Source organism: Cnephaeus nilssonii (genome assembly GCF_951640355.1).
Source record: "Cnephaeus nilssonii genome assembly, chromosome: Y".
Lineage (NCBI taxonomy): Eukaryota > Metazoa > Chordata > Mammalia > Chiroptera > Vespertilionidae > Cnephaeus > Cnephaeus nilssonii.
In genome coordinates this window covers 2733581-2750110 of record NC_137096.1, presented here as the reverse complement: position 1 = coordinate 2750110, position 16530 = coordinate 2733581, and the positions used below count along the sequence as shown (strand labels likewise).

The window sequence follows — 16530 nt, the reverse complement described above, 5'->3', positions numbered from 1 at the left end:
AATTTCCATCAGAATTAAGGCATTTAAAATTAATGTATTATTTTTCCCTAATGTTTTTATACTTACCAACTAGCATTCTACAAGCCTTAATAAAGGATAATCTACTATTCTATCATTCTGCTATGACATACGCCCTCCAAATAGAAGTGGGTAGATTTCTAATTAGACCCATAAGAAAGAAAACTTAATTAGATCCCATCACTAACACACATACTCTTTATATACTAACATAAATACTTTGTATATCTCTGGTGGCCATCACATACAGAAAAGTGTTTTACATATCAAATGAAATAAAACATTCATTGTTTCTGGGTCAGAAACTCTGGTATTCATCTTTTTAAAAACAAAAACCCACAAAAATATAAAGCACTAAAAAGTTATTTCGGCATAGCTCAGTGGTTGAGCATCGACATATGACCAGGAGATTACGGTTTGATACCCAGTCAGGGAACATACCCAAGTTGCTGACTCAATCCCCAATGTGGGGCGTGCAAGAGGCAGTCCATCAATGATTCTCTCTCATCATTAATGTTTGTATTTCTCTTTCCCTCTTCCTTTCTCTTTGAAATCAATAAAAATAAATTTTTAAAAGTTATTTTGCAAATCTTAGCATTATATGTATCTACTTTGTGCCCTGAAAGCCAATCCTTTTTTTAAATCTTTTAGTTCATATTCTAAATTCTTCATTTTTATAGTGTTATATAAATTCCAAAATTCTCAATATTCTTCTCATTTAAATACACACTTAAATGAATAGATATAATATATGTAGGAAATGCCCCAACCACCTACCTTTAAGCTAGATTCATAGTCTGTGTTCACTTTGAACATAAGCCCAAGTCGTAAATGAATTTCCTTGGCTCGACAAAAGCTCGGATCAACATAAAGCACCTCCTGAAATGCCTTAATTGCCCTTAAAGAATATAGACATAAGAAACTGTAAGATTCTAATATTTACAGGTACTTTCCTTAGTAATTCAAGAAACATTCTGGTACAACAATTTTGACAAATATAACAATTTTATTAAAACATCATTAATATTAAAGGACATTAGAAAAACGTAAGGAATGTCAGTTGAATCCCTTTCAAATTTATCAAATTGTTCAACAACATTTACAACATTTTTATTGTAAATAATCAATTTAAACTTTTCTGAAATATCTTAGAAATAGCATAGTAAGAAAGTTTATAAGAGGGCAAGAGGATAAAAATAATAAACTTGGATATATATATTTGTTCCACAGAAATCTACTTTCAGAAGTTTTACCTACTGTAAGTATATCATGTAAAATCATTAATGGCTAGTATATAATTTTTCCATATTCAATTTCTACAAAAGAGAATAATTTCTGGAAAAGACCATTCTTACGTCTACAGCAATGCAGTATCACTTTTGCCATAAATCAATGGCCCAGGATTTAGAGACTGTATGATTTGTCTAACATAACTCAACCCATCAGCTTATCTTTGTCCTAATTGCATACTGTCTTAACTGTCTTCTTATCAGGTGTTAATTACCAATAAAAAAATCCAGATATACCGGACACATTTTGAATATTTCTTAGCATTTAAATTTTGTGAATTACTAATGAGTATGAAAAAAGACAAAAAGAAAAAACTTCACTTTGATGTCAAATACTATATCCTCTAGAGATCACTTTTAGAATCTTAATGTTTCAAAAGTCAATTTTATTTGTGCTACAAATAGATGGGCATACCATTAAGAGAAAGCATTTAGATTGTCTTATATCTAAAGTTGCATGGCTATATGTACATTTACTACAAAATTGAGCATTTTGGGAAACACACAGACATCATTTAAAAATGAGTTATCAAAATTTATAATCATTTCTCCACATTTTCACATATATTCAGAGGTTGGCAAAAGTAGGTTTACAAAACAGTTTATTGTTGAACTATTACTTATTAATTTTGTATTTTTTATTTAGACAATTATAAATCTAATTTGTCCAAAGCTATATTTAAAGCAATTAATATTTCCAATGTAAACTGACTTATCTCACTAATTATTTTATTTTCTTCAATCTACAGAGGCTCATGGATTTTATCTTAAGTATGTAAAAACTGCTGTAAAGTTCTTTGTTACCAGCCTCACACTGAATTTTGTGCATATTTGTTCTGGCTAACTAAAATAATTGTATCTATGTGAACAAACAACTGTAAATACTGATTAAAAAATAGACATCATTCTGCCTCCATGTAGCACAAACCACAACAAATTATTTCATTTAGTATATTAGACTTACTTCTAAAAAATTTTCCCTATAAACTTGATTAAGTCCTATCTCTAACTATTGTAACCTCTTGTCCTCTTCCCATTTATAAGTGATCACCACTCTATGAATATAGTTGTACAAAAAAATGCCATCTTCTTCTTTCAAGTTTGGAATATGTAGGCTTTAAATTAATAGAGTAGGGACCTGAACTCAAGGACTGCCTCTGTTCCTAAATAGATAGATAAGAAATATGGAGTAAAAATTAACACATCTTACTTCCCCTATCAACAAAAGGAAAGAATTAAAAAACTATGTGATCTCTAAGATCTTTTCACGTTCTAAAAGTTCAGAATTGTAAATTACGTTGACTAGGATTTTCAGAAAATTTACAGAGACCTTAAAATGGTCCTAATCTAGGCTCATTTTAAAATAAGATTCCTACAAGATACAGGGGGTGGTTTAAGTTTAAGATCTCTCAAAGCAATGTGTCATTCAAAAGGAAAAAAAAGTTCTAACATCTACAATCCACAAGTTTATTTACTAAGCAATGTAGTGCATCCAAACATAACGTAATTAAAAAGCCCCAAAGCCAACAAATTAAGTAAATTTGTAGTCCAATTGTTTAATAAAAGCTAAATATTCACCTCTGGAAAATGGCATGAAAATCTGGTCAATGCAAATTTAAGAACTCTGTATTAATGACCTAAAGAACATGCTTACAAACATTGGCTATGTAATGTACTCTTCCTTTGAATTCTCATAACATATAAATCAAAACAAAAAAAGCCAATTTAAAAAGTTTTAGAAAACAGTATACAAAATCTTACATATGACTGACTAGTGCAGTTAATCCTCAACACTGAAAGACATATCCTAACTGAAAAATACTGAGAGTTTATAAAGAGGGCTGATCTTTAGTGGAAGCTTAAAAAAGTAAATATGCTACTAATGAAATGTATGTCTACATTAAAATATTTTGTACTTACTACTTACACACACACACACACACACACACACACACACACACACTCACTCACTGAAAGCTTCTACTATAAGTCAACTTACCAATGAAATGCATTGTAGTAGAAGTAAACCAAACCAAGGCCATATAAAAAGACAGCATTCTGTTAAAAAGAATAGTAAAAGTTTTACATTTTAGATTTCTATGTTCTAAAATTCTTTCACATCTTACAATACGATTAAAAGAAACTATAAAGTCATGAGTCAACAGGAATCATGGAAGACGACGAAAAGCTTGGAGAAACCTTTCCAGTTTCATTTTAATCAACTCTACAGGGAAAAAAACACAATTTTTGAAAATTCTAAAATTTGTGAAAACCACACACAAAAAGAACAAAAACAAATAAAGCAATCCAGAGAAAGAGCAAAGCTGGAGGTGTTATAGTTCCTAATTTAAATTATACTACAAAGCTATAAAAAAATAACTGTATGATACTGGCATAAAAAAAAACAGGCCAAAGGAACAGAACAAGAGCACAGATACAAACCCCTACATTTACAATCAACTAATATTCAACAAGAGAGCCAAGATAACACAATGGCAAGAGGGTTGTTTCATCAACAAAAGGTGGTGAAGAAAGAGATAAACACATACAAAGTTTGTGCCAAAAAAGTGAAATTGAAACCGTATCTTACATCAGTCACAAAAAATTAATTCGAAACAACCAAATTAAACATGAAACCTGATACTATAAACCTAAAAGAAAATGTAGAAACAGCACCTTGACACTTGTCTTAACAAAAAAAAGAAAAAATCTGCGATAAGATAAAAAAATGTAAACAATAAAAGCAAAAATCAAGAAAGAGGACAATATCAAACACAAAAGCTTCTGCAGAGCAAAAGTAACAATTAACATTAAAAACAATCAAACTACAGATTAGGAGAATATCTGTAAAAATCACATACGTAAACCAAGGATTAACATCAAAATATATAAAGTATTCATGCAAATCAATAACAACAACAAGAAACCATTCTGATTAAAAGTGACAGCCTGGCTGGAGTGGCTCAGTTGGTTGGAATGTCACCATGTACACTGAAAGGTTGCTGGTTCAATTTCCGGTCAGGGCTCATGCCTGGAATGCAGGTTAGGTCCCCAGGTGGGCAAGGCATGTATGGAAGGAAATCAATCCATCAAGGTTTCTCTCTCACATCAATATTTACCACTCTCTCTCCTTTCCTCTCTCTAAGGATGTCCTCAGGTGAAGACAAAAAATAAAATAAGTGGACAGAAGAACTAAATCAATAGTTTTCCAAAGATATTCAAATGGCCAAGTTCAACATTTAATTATTAGGAAAATACTTTCAAAATCATATTGAGATATTCCCTTACATTTGTTAGAATGGCTAACATCAAAAAGACAAAAGAGCCGAAACCGGTTTGGCTCAGTGGATAGAGCGTCGCCTGCGGACTGGAGGGTCCCAGGTTCGATTCCGGTCAAGGGCATGTACCTTGGTTGGGGGCACATCCCCAGTAGGAGGTGTGCAGGAGGCAGCTGGTCGATGTTTCTCTCTCATCGACGTTTCTAGCTTTCTATCCCTCTCCCTTCCTCCCTGTAAAAATCAATAAAATATATATTTTTTAAAAAGTTTCAAAAAAAAAGACAAAAGATAACAAATGGAGAAAAGAAAGTTCATACACTCTTGGTGAAAATGTGAATTGGTTCAACATAAATAACTACTCCTTAAACTTAAAAACAAATCTAACACTGTTCTGGCAATTCCACTACTGCGTATTTATTCAAAGAAAGTAAAAACGAATACTGAGGTTTCTAATTAAGATGGAGGAGTAGGTAAAGATTGTGCTTGCCTCCTCACATGAGCATATTAAAATTACAACTGAACAACCACCCTGCAAAACAAACTGGAGATAACTAAATAGAACTCTTCTAATAAAGAAAAAGCCACATGGAGAATGGTGGAACAGGCAAGGACGTAAATGGGCTAGTCCCACACCACATATGGCAGTTAAGATACAGATTATCTCTAATGCAAAAGTTCCCCCTGGGAAGCTAGGAATCCTAAGCCCACACTACACTACACAGTTTGAAGGACCAGTGCCAGGAAGAGGAGTCCTCACAATATCCAGCTGTGAAAATCAGCCTGGATTCCAGCTGGGGGAGATAAAGGACCGCTAGAGAGCCAGGTGTCCACTTCAAGATGAACTTGGCCAGCATCAGTGTGCCTCCCAAAAGGTACCATAACCAAATGCCAATATCTGAGCTCACATAACAGCAGAGAACCACCTGAGCAAACTTCACAATCAGCATACCCAAATGATGGTTTTGGCAGGTAGGAAAGCCTTGTAGGGGCACATGCCACTCGACTGGATCAGACCCCAGAGAGCAGCTTGTCATGGCCAGTCCTCATAGCCGGCCAATGAGGAGTTCAATTATACATAAGGTGACCAGATTTTAACATTGGTAAAGCGGGACACCATTGACCGGGACAGGCGGGAGGGGGGGGGGGCCCTTTTTTTTTTTTTTTAATGTATTTTATTGATTTTTTACAGAGAGGAAGAGAGAGGGATAGAGAGTTAGAAACATCGATGAGAGAGAAACATCGATCAGCTGCCTCTTGCACACCCGGTACTGGGGATGTGCCCACAACCAAGTACCCACAACCAACATACATGCCTTTAACCAGAATCAAACCTGGGACCCTTGAGTCCGCAGGCCGACACTGAGCCAAACCAATTTCGGGCCGGAGGGGGGTAGGTGTTCTTGATTAAAAATTTGGTCTATATTGTAATCGCTTTTGGTTTTTTTAATAAAAGGAAATTCACTTCTTAGATCATCGTTGAATTTGCATCCTCTTTTCTTTTCTTTTTTTTAATATATTTTATTGATTTTTTTACAGAAAGGAAGGGAGAGGGTTAGAGAGCTAGAAACATCGATGAGAGAGAAACATCGACCAGCTGCCTCTTGCACACCCCCTACCGGGGATGTGCCCGCAACCAATGTACATGCCCTTAACCGGAATCGAACCTGGGACCTTTCAGTCCACAGACCGACGCTCTATCCACTGAGCCAAACTGGTTTCGGCTGCATCCTCTTTTCTTACTCATTATGTTAAAAATATAAAAAAAAATAATTTAAAATTATATTATAAATTATTATATACATATTGCTTAAAAACACAGTAAGTAGGTACATAATTACATGAACATATTTTATTGTTAGTTTATAAATTAAATTAATTTGATTATTATAAAGTAACTATATTTTACAAATTATTTTAATCCTATATTTCTTTCTAAATAATAACAATACTAACTTGTATTATTTTTCCTCTGAATTTGCCGTAATGTAAGTCATAAGTGTCACTTTCAAGGCCGGCGCTAGACTTTTTGCCGCCACTATAAAATATAAATAATACGAGTACTGTCTGCTAAATTTAAGAAAATTTATGTATTTATGAAATAAATAAATAAATTACTTACCTAAATTATCTGAATAGCTGATTTGTAATGACATCACTTGTTTAACTAGCACAGACCCCTCGCTCAGGCCGCCCCACGCCCCAAGGGAACCCCCACCTGATCCGGGACACCCTTTAGGGCAAACCAGCTGGCCCCCACCCCTGTACCAGGCCTCTATCCTATCTAATAAAATAGTAATATACAGATTGATCATCACTGCAACACACAATATAGCTGCCCCCATGTGGACACAAGATGACCACCACAAGATGGCCAGCAGGAGAGGGCAGTTGGGAGGCACCCGGCCTGCAAGGGAGGGCAGTTGAGAAGGACCAGGCCTGCAAGGGAGGGCAATTGGAGGTGATCAACCCTGCAGGAGAGGGCAGTTAGGGGTGACCAGGCCGGCAGAGGAGGGAAGTTGGGGGCAAACAGGCTGGCAGCACAGTGGTAGGGGGTGATCAGGCTGGCAGGCAGAAGCGGTTAGGGGCAATCAGGAAGGCAGGCAGGCAAGCAGTTGGGAGCCAGCAGTCCTGGATCGGGCCTAAACGGGCAGTCGGACATCCCTTGAGGGTCCCATATTGGAGAGGGTACAGGCTGGGCTGAGGGACAACCCCCCTCCGTGCACGAATTTCGTGCACCGGGCCTCTAGTAACATACAAAAAAGACCAAGAAATACATAAAAATATGCTCAACTGCACTAACTGTAGGAAAATGCAAATCAAAACCACAATGATATACAACTCACATATTAGAATGTCTATAACAAGACAAAAATACACAATGCAATATGCAGATGATGTAATTACCTGAAACATAATATTATTAAACAACTAGAGGCTGGGTGAACGAATTCATGCCCAGATGTAGTCTCTCGGGCTGGCCGGCCATTGGGAGGGTGGTGGCCGGGGGGAAGGACCACATGAGGTTAACCAGCTGTGGGAGCACACTGACCACCAGGGAGCAGCTCCTGCACTGAACATCTGTCCACGGTTGTAATGGTCACTTAGGCTTTTATATAGATAGATATCACCTCAATAAATGTAGTTTGAAAATGAAAACAAATCTTGGAGAGAATGTGGAGTAAAAAACTACCAGCCCTTGTTAGAGGAGCAGCCTGAGCAACGAAGGGTCAAGGGTTCAATTCCTGGTCAAGAGCACATCCATTGCAGGTTCAAGCCCCAACCCTGTCAGGGTACATGCAGGAGAAAACCAATCAATATGTCTCTCTCATATCAGGTCTCTTCCCTCCTTACATTCCACTATCTCGGGGAAAAAAAAATCAATGGAAAAACAACAACAAAAAGAACCACCATGCTATAAAATGGTATAAAATGGTACAATCACTCTGTAAAACTGTATGGAGTTTGCTCAAAAAATGAAGAACAGAGTGAACTTATGAAGCAGCAATCCTCTTCTGGGTATCTACCCCGCCCCAAATTTAAAGCACTTATTCATAAAGATATATATGTACTTCACAGCATTATTCAGGTGGCAAGACATGGAAACAACCTCAATGACCTCTGATAAATAGATAAAATGTGGAACATAATGTAAATGAAATATATTCAGCCATAAGAAAAGATAAGACACTGTCATTTATAGCAACATCGATGGCTTGAAAAGAAATATTTAATTTTACTCATCTATACTAATAAAAGGATAATATGCTAATTAGACTGGACATCTTCTGGACATCCTACCTGACAAAGCCAGGGACTTGGCCGGCCTGCATACTACCCCCGGCCCCTCACCCAGGACACCCCTTTACCCGGGCCACCCCACCCCCCAACGGGGACTCCCACCTTGACTAGGGGATATGGCCAGCCTGTAAACTGCCCTTGATTATAATCAAACCCATGATTCCTCAGTCCATGGGCCCATGCTCTAACCCGAGCAAAACAGGCTAACACCAACAAGCTCCTTTTTTTTTTAATTTTTTCCTATAGTACTTATTTTTACTTTTTCTTTTCATTTTCTTTTAATATTTTGTACTTCTCTTACTTTTTCTAATTCTACTAAAGGCCCAGAGCACGAAATAGTGTGCAGGTAGGGTTCCTAGCCTAGCCTGTGATCAGGGCCATCTTCCACCCGCTCGCCAGTCCCCGGTCCCGCCCCGCTGCTTCCACCCACCCCGGTTCTCCTCACCAATACCCAGTCCTTCCATGTTGCCGCCACCCACCCCAGTTCCCCATTCACCATCCAGTGATCCATTGGAGCCTATGGACCGGGGAGAGGGACCAAGAGGTCGGCCGTTCTGACTGCTCACCAGTCCCCAGTTCGGCTCCGCCATCGCCATCCACCCCAGTTTCCCGTTCGCCATTCAGTGATAGGAGCCTGCAGGCTGGGGGAAGGGACCGGGAGGTGGTCAATGCACCTCATAGTGATTGGTCGAGCGTTCATTATACCATTTTGGTCACTGGGCTTTTATTATGTAGGATTTCCTTTTTTCTTGGCTTAAACTTTCACTCATTGCCCCCCACCCAGGTTTCCTTTTCCTAATTATTTTTTCTTTTTCCTCTTTCCTTTCAAATATTGTCTGCTCTCCTTTTTTCTTTTGATTTATATTCTTTTCTTTTTTTTTTTTACTTTTTCTTACTCTGTTGATGTTGATGTTTTTTGTGGTTGTCTTTTTTGTTTTGCTGTATTATATCTTGTTTTGTTTTATCAGCACCTGTACAACATACTTGGCCTCATAACAGTCTGAGGGTTGATCCCACACACAAAAGGGCCAATAGAAATCAAAACCAGCAGGATCCACATAACCCACACAAGGAAAATTCCTAGAGCAGCAGTCGCCAACCAGTGGTCTGCGGACCACTGGTGGTCCGTGAGGTCCAAAAGGTTGGCAACCGCTATCCTAGAGCATCCATATCAGGAAATCAAGGAGACTGTGCTGCTGGGTCCCACAGGGCACCTACTTCATAAGGCCACCCAGGAAGACTGGGAGGCATAGCAGTTCTACCTAATATATACAAATAAATACAAAGAGACAGATAAAATGAGGAGACAAAGAAACAACCCCAAACAAAACAAAATGAAAAATCTTCAGAAAAAGAGCTAAATGAAATGGAGGCAAGCAATTTATGAAATATAGATTTCAAAGTAATGGTTATAAGAAAGCTAAAACAACTTAGTGGGAACTGCAACAACATGAAAAGGGACTTAAAAACTACCAACAAGAACCAGTCTGAACTGAAGAATACATGTCTGACATCAAGAATACACTGAACAAATGAAAAGTAGATAGGATGAAGCAGAGTATTGAATCAATGACATGGAAGACAAAATAGAAAGAAAGAAATACTCTATGAGAGCAGCAAATAGAAAAGAGAATTAAAAAGCAGGAAGATAATTTAAGAGAACTTTGGGACAACATCCACAATAATGGGGAATCAGAAGAAGAATGTGAGCAAAGAATAGAGAAATGGTTTGAAGAAAAAATGACAGAAAACTAACCTAACCTGGTGAAGAAAAAGTCAAGTTCGGGGAGCACAGAGAGGCCTAATCAAGATAAACCCAGAGATTCACACCTATATCATAATTAAAATGGCAAATGTTAAAGACAAAGAAAGAATCTTAAAGGCAGCAAGACAGTTACCTATAAGGAAGTTCCCAATAGATTATCAGCTGCTTTCTCATAAAAAAAACTTCAGGTGAAAAGGGACTGGGATAAAATATTCAAAGTAAGAAAACACTATAAAAGAAGAACACTCAAAAACATCTAAAACAATGTCTCAAAACATTTGTTACCAGTAAACCTCTTATTCAAATGGAATTTTATGCAGAACCCCAAGATGGATATAATAGTATTTAATTAATTATCATACTTTTATTTAAAAGTGAAAATGTTTACATTTATTATAAAGTGAGGCACTGAAATCAATTATATGCTGTTTTGTTAGATGTGAAAATTTCAAATCAGAATTAAGGATGTTTGTTGGGCATTAATATCAGCTTCCACATTCAATCTATTTCTCTATCATGTACTGGTTATACAGCATCATATAAGATTCTGATTGGTACTTGTTTTTTTAAAAACTAATAAAAAAGCATGGACCTGAATACAAAACTATACAGTAAGGCCATAATTTAAAACGGAAGAGCTTCCAAAACAAACCAAAGTGCTAAATGAGTACATTACCACCAAACCACCATTGCAAGAAATGTCAAAGGGTCTGCTTTAAGAAGAAGAAATAGAGACAGGAACGTAAGTATAACAGAATAAATGATAATAAATAAGTACCTATCCTATATAATAAAAGCATAGTACGCACTGTCCCCTCGATCAGGAGTTGTCCAGGAGTTCGACCAAGGGATAGGGCCAGCTGGGGAAGGGAGAGAGGCCCTGTCTAAAGCCAGCAGCCGCTAGGGACCCTACCAGTGCATGAATTTCATGCACTGGGCCTCTAGTCAATAATGATCTTAAATGTAAATGGATTAAATGCATCAATCAAAAGACATGGGATATCTCTAGTTGGTTTGGCTCAATGGATAGAGAGTCAGCCTACAGACTGAAGGATCCCAGGTTCAATTCCAGTCAAGGGCACATGCCTGGGTTATGGGTTTGATCCCTAGTAGGGACATGCAGGAGACAGCCAATCAATGATTGATGTTTCTATCTCTCTTTCCCTCTCCCTTCCTCTCTGAAATCATTAAAGATATATATAAAAGACATACGGTAACTAAATGGATACAAAAACATGACCCAATTATATGCTGTCCACAAGAGACCCACCTGATAGCAAAAGATGCACACAAATTGAAAGTGAAAGAATTGGAAAAATATTCCATTCAAATGGAAACAAAAAAGTTGGGGTAACAATACTTATATCTGACAAAACAGACTTCAAAACAAAGGCCATATCAAGAGACAAAGAAGCTTATTACATAATACCTAATGTACAATCTAACAAGAGAATATAGCCCAGGAAAACATATACACATCCAATATAGGATCACTGAAATACATTAAAAAAAAACAAAACTGTTGGGGTACTTTAAGGAAAAGACAGACAGCAATACAGACATAGTAGGGGACTTTAACAACATCATTGTTTCTATCTTCCAGACAGTAAATCAATAGGAAAATAGAGGCCTTAAATGACACACTACATCATGTGGATTTAATTGATATTTTTAGAACATTTTATTCCAAAGCAATAGATTATACATTCTTCTCAAATGCACATGGGGCATTCTCACGGACACACCAGAGGTTAGGACACAAAGTAAGTATCAACCAATTCAAGAAGATTGAAATCACAAGTGACTTCTCAGATAACAATAGCATGAAATTAGAAATCAAAAATAAAAACACTCAAAAGCATTCAAATAGGTGGACAAATTCCTAAAAACATACAACCTTCCAAAAGTCAGTCAGGAAGAATAAGAATACCTGTAAGTCTAATAATAACTAATGAAATTGAAGCATTAATAATCCTACCTAATAAAATGGTAATATGTAAATTACCATCACTCCTCTACGCCCACAATTGGGCCAGCGGGAGGCGCAATCGGTGGCCAGGGTAGCCGATTGGGCCAGCCGGACGCTGAGCTCGTGTCGCCAGCGGCGGTGCGAGCTCAGCGTCTGCACCATGGCTGTGCTGCGGAACAGAAAAGGCCTCTGGGACGGCGAGCTCACGTCCCACCGCGGACCATCAAAAGCAGGGAGCTGGGTGCCTGTCTGCTGGTGCACCAGGCCTTTCGGAAGCCTCAGCCACGCCGAAGGCTTCCGAAAGGCCTGGTGCACCAGCAGACAGGCACCCAGCTCCCCCACGATCGAAAGCGAAAGCGTGTACGGGACCCTACACGTGCATGATTCAATCATGCACTGGGACTCTAGTAAATAAATAAAAACCCTCCCAGCTAACAACTCCTAGACCAGATGGCTTCACAAGGGAGGAGAGTGGTTCCTAAAAGTTTCACTTAAGTAGAGAGGGCTTTCTTCATTAACATCTTCCATGCAAATATCTTACCATAAATCTAGAGTAGGTGCTATTTCCACTTTGTATGTCCAATCAACATATCCTATCTAATAAGAGTAATATGCAAATTGACAGTCACTCCAACACACAAGAAGGCTGCCTCCATGTGGTCAAAGATGACTGACCCCATGTGGACAAAAGATGGCCAACACAAGATGGCCAGCAGGGAAGGGCAGTTGGAAGGGACCAGGCCTACAAGGAAGGGCAGTTGTGGGCGATCAGGCCAGCAGGGGAGGGCAGTTGAGAGGGCCCAGGCCTGCAAGGGAGGGCAGTTAGGAGCGATCAAGCCTGCAGGGGAGGGCAGTTAGGGGTGACCAGGCTGGCAGAGGAGGGAAGTTGGGGGCAACCGGGCCTGCAGGGAAGGGCAGCTGGGGGGGACCCAGGCCTGCAAGAAAGAGCAGTTGCGGGGGACCAGGCCTGCAGGGGAGGACAGTTAGGGGCAATCAGGCTGGCAGGGGAGCAGTTAGGCATCAATCAGGCTGGCAAGGGAGTGGGTTAGGGGGTGATCAGGCTGGCAAGCAGAAGCAGATGGGAGCCAGCAGTCCTGGATTGTGAGAGGGATGTCTGACTGCCCATTTAGGCCCAATCCTACCAGTAGTCAGACATCCCTCGAGGGTCCAAGATTGGAGAGGGTGCAGGCTGGGCTGAGGGACACCCACCACGTGCACGAATTTCGTGCACCGGGCCTCTAGTCATCAATATAACAGCCTAGTTTGTCATCAAGTGGAAGAGTAGACTATCAAGATCTCTACAACTTCAGCAATCTCTGTCCAGAAATCAAGGCAGAAAGTCTCAGATTGCAGCAGTGTCTCCCAGATACCTCAATGCCCCACACAAAAAGCTAACAACTACAAACCACTTTCTAGCTCTTACCATGTGACCCAGTCCAGGGATAGGCAACAGCAGATGTTACATACAAGGTAACTCCTAAGAGGCCCAAGAACCAACATAGTTGGTACCTACCTTCAGTGTGGATAGAGCATCATGGATCAGATCCTCAAATGACACACCAAAAGTGTAGGTTCATCAGGCACTAGAATCCCCCAAAGTAAACCATGACCCTTGGGATTAGTCCACACACACCTTATTCACTGTAGTTATTACCAGTCCACACAGATGCTCATCCTGAGGGTCAATCCATCCCACTGAAATATGAACAACAATCAAGGATCAACTATAACATGAGGGTATGACTCATAAAAGGGGAAACCCTAATGCACTGAGCTCACATGATCAAGGAGATTGTACCACTGAGCCCCCAGAACACCTACTACAAAAATACAGCCTGTCAAGACAGGAAAAATTGGCAGATTTACCTAATTAATACAAACAAAAAAACAGAGAGTCTGCCAAAATTGGGAAACAAAGAACATATGAAGCGCAAACTGAGATGAAGTAATAAAAATCAGAGCAGAGCCCTAGCTAGTTTGGTGCAGTGAATAGAGCATCGGCTTGTAGACTGAAGGGTCCCAGATTTGATTCTAGTCCAGGGCACATGCCGGGATTGCGAGCTTGATCCTCAGTGGGGGACATGCAGGAGGCAGCCAATCAATGATTCTCTCTCATCATTGATGTTTCTATCTCTCTCTCCCTCTCCCTTCCTCTCTGTAATCAATAAAAATATATATTAAAAAAATCAGAGCACAAAAACATTAGTATATAAAGCAATAAGAGATCAATAAAACAAAAAATTGGTTATTTGAAGATAATCAAAATTGAAAAACTTTTAATCAGACTCATCAAAAAAGAGGGCACAATAAAATAAAATCAGAATTCAAACAGAAATCATACCAATGACACACAAATACAATGATTATAAGAAAACATTATGAACAATTATATGCTAACAAATTGGACAACATGGAAAAAAGAAATTCCCATAACATAAAATTTCCAAAATGGAATCAGGAAAAATAAAGGAAACCTGGACCAACGAGAACTACCAACAACTTCAAGTAAATGTCCTGGAAAAGAGGCTTCACAGGTCAATTTCAACAAACTCTGAAGTAAAATGTTTCCTTGTCAAATTATTACAAAAAGTAAAAGAGGGAAGTCTGCCTGATTCATTTTGTAACATCAGAATTATCCTTACACAAAAATCAGACAGTAATTACCCAAAAAAATTATAGGGAAAATATCCCTGATGAACATAGATGAAAAAACCTTCAACAATATATTACATTAAAAAAAATCATACACCATAATTATGGGAGGTTTATTCCTGGGATGCAAGGTAGGTACAATATCTGCAAATCAATTAATGCCGTACACCACATAAACAAAATGAAAGATAAAAATAACACAATCTTATCAACAAATGCAGAAAAGCATTTGACAGAATCCAGCATCCATCTATGACAAACAACTCTCAGGAAAGTGGAATTATAGGAAACATAACACAACAGAATAAAGGCCATAAATGGCAAATCAACAGTTAACATCTTACACAGTGGAATAAAACAAAGTGTTTTCTTTAACATCAAGAGAAAGACTGGGATAGTCACTTTCATCACCCTTATTGTGTATAATATTTTAAGTCTCAGTGACAGCAATCAGATAAGAAGAAAAAATAAAAGGCATCCAAATTGGGAAGAAAGAAATAAAACTATCATCATTTGCAGACAACATGACACTATACAGGGAGAACACTATAAAGTTTCTACCAAAAAAATACTGGAACTTATAATTAAATTCAGGAAAGTAGCAAGATACAAAATTGATATTCAGAAATCATTTGCCTTTTTATATACCATACTGAACTGTCAGAAAGAGAAATTAAGAGAACAACCCCATTTATAATTTTTTTTAATTCGATACCTAGAAATAAATTTATCCCAGGAAATAAAAGGCCTCTACTCAGAAAATTATAAGACACTGAAGATACAAATAAACAGATGTATGCCATGCTCATATTTAGGAAGAATTGTCCATACTATCCAAAGCAATCTACAAAGCAATGCAACACCTATCAAAATACCAATGACATTTTTCACAGAAAATAAAACAAAATATCCTAAAATTTGTAGGCACCAGAAAAGACCTCAAATAGCCACAGCAATTTTGAGTAAGAATCACAGTATCTGTTATCAATCTATACTACAAAGCCACAGTAATCAAAACAGCATTGAACACAAAAGAGAGCCCATAAATAATCCCATGCCTATATGGTCAATTAATACATGACAAAGGAGACAACTAGAATATACTATGAGGTCAAGACTGTCTCTTGAATAAATGTGTTGGAAAACTGGATGTGTAAAGAAAACATAAGTAAAACTAGACCACCTTCTTACATACACAAGAATAAACTCAAAATTGAATAAAGATCTAAATGTTAAGCTAGCAGAAAACTTGTAAACAGTGACTTTTTTTTTTTTTTAAATCTTCACCGGAGGATATTTTTTCCATTGATTTTCAGACACAATGGGAGGGAGGGAGAAATAGGGTGGGGGGAATAAATATTAATGTAAGAGAGACCCATGGATTGGCTTCCCATGTACATGTGTCCTAACTGGGGCTGGAGATGGAACCTGCAAACCTTCAATCCACTCTAACTACTGGGAAAACAGGCCAGGTCAGCAGTAAACGCTTAGACATCATTCCTAGCAGTATTTTTGGGGATATGGCAAGAAAAACGAAGAAAACGAACCTACATCGCAATAAAAAATATTTAGCAAAAGAAACCATTTACAAAACAAAACGACAACATACTTAATGGGAGAAAACATTCAACAATGATGTATCAGAGAAGGAGCTAATATCCAAAATTTGTAAAGAATTCATACAATTTAACACCAGGAAAAAAAATCTGAAAAATGAGAAGCTTAGTCAAGCCTGAAAAGTAGGTGAACATGATATGAATT

The 16530-nt window shown here is 38.1% G+C and overlaps 1 protein-coding gene across 7 annotated transcripts in view; it reads right to left on the bottom strand.

The window, feature by feature from the left end:
• The window catches only part of LOC307096475 (lysine-specific demethylase 6A-like), a 269094-nt gene that overhangs the window by 175434 nt on the left and 77130 nt on the right, over positions 1-16530 (bottom strand). For 6 of the 7 annotated variants that reach the window (XM_079766141.1, XM_079766142.1, XM_079766143.1 and 3 more), the window contains exons 5-6: positions 3307-3365; positions 796-916 (exon numbers count right to left, since the gene is read on the bottom strand). In XM_079766141.1, coding sequence (XP_079622267.1) covers positions 796-916; positions 3307-3365 — 180 coding nt within the window. Of the gene's footprint in view, positions 1-795; positions 917-3306; positions 3366-8937; positions 9025-16530 lie in introns of those variants that run through there. The other variant, XM_079766147.1, reaches the window with a different exon arrangement.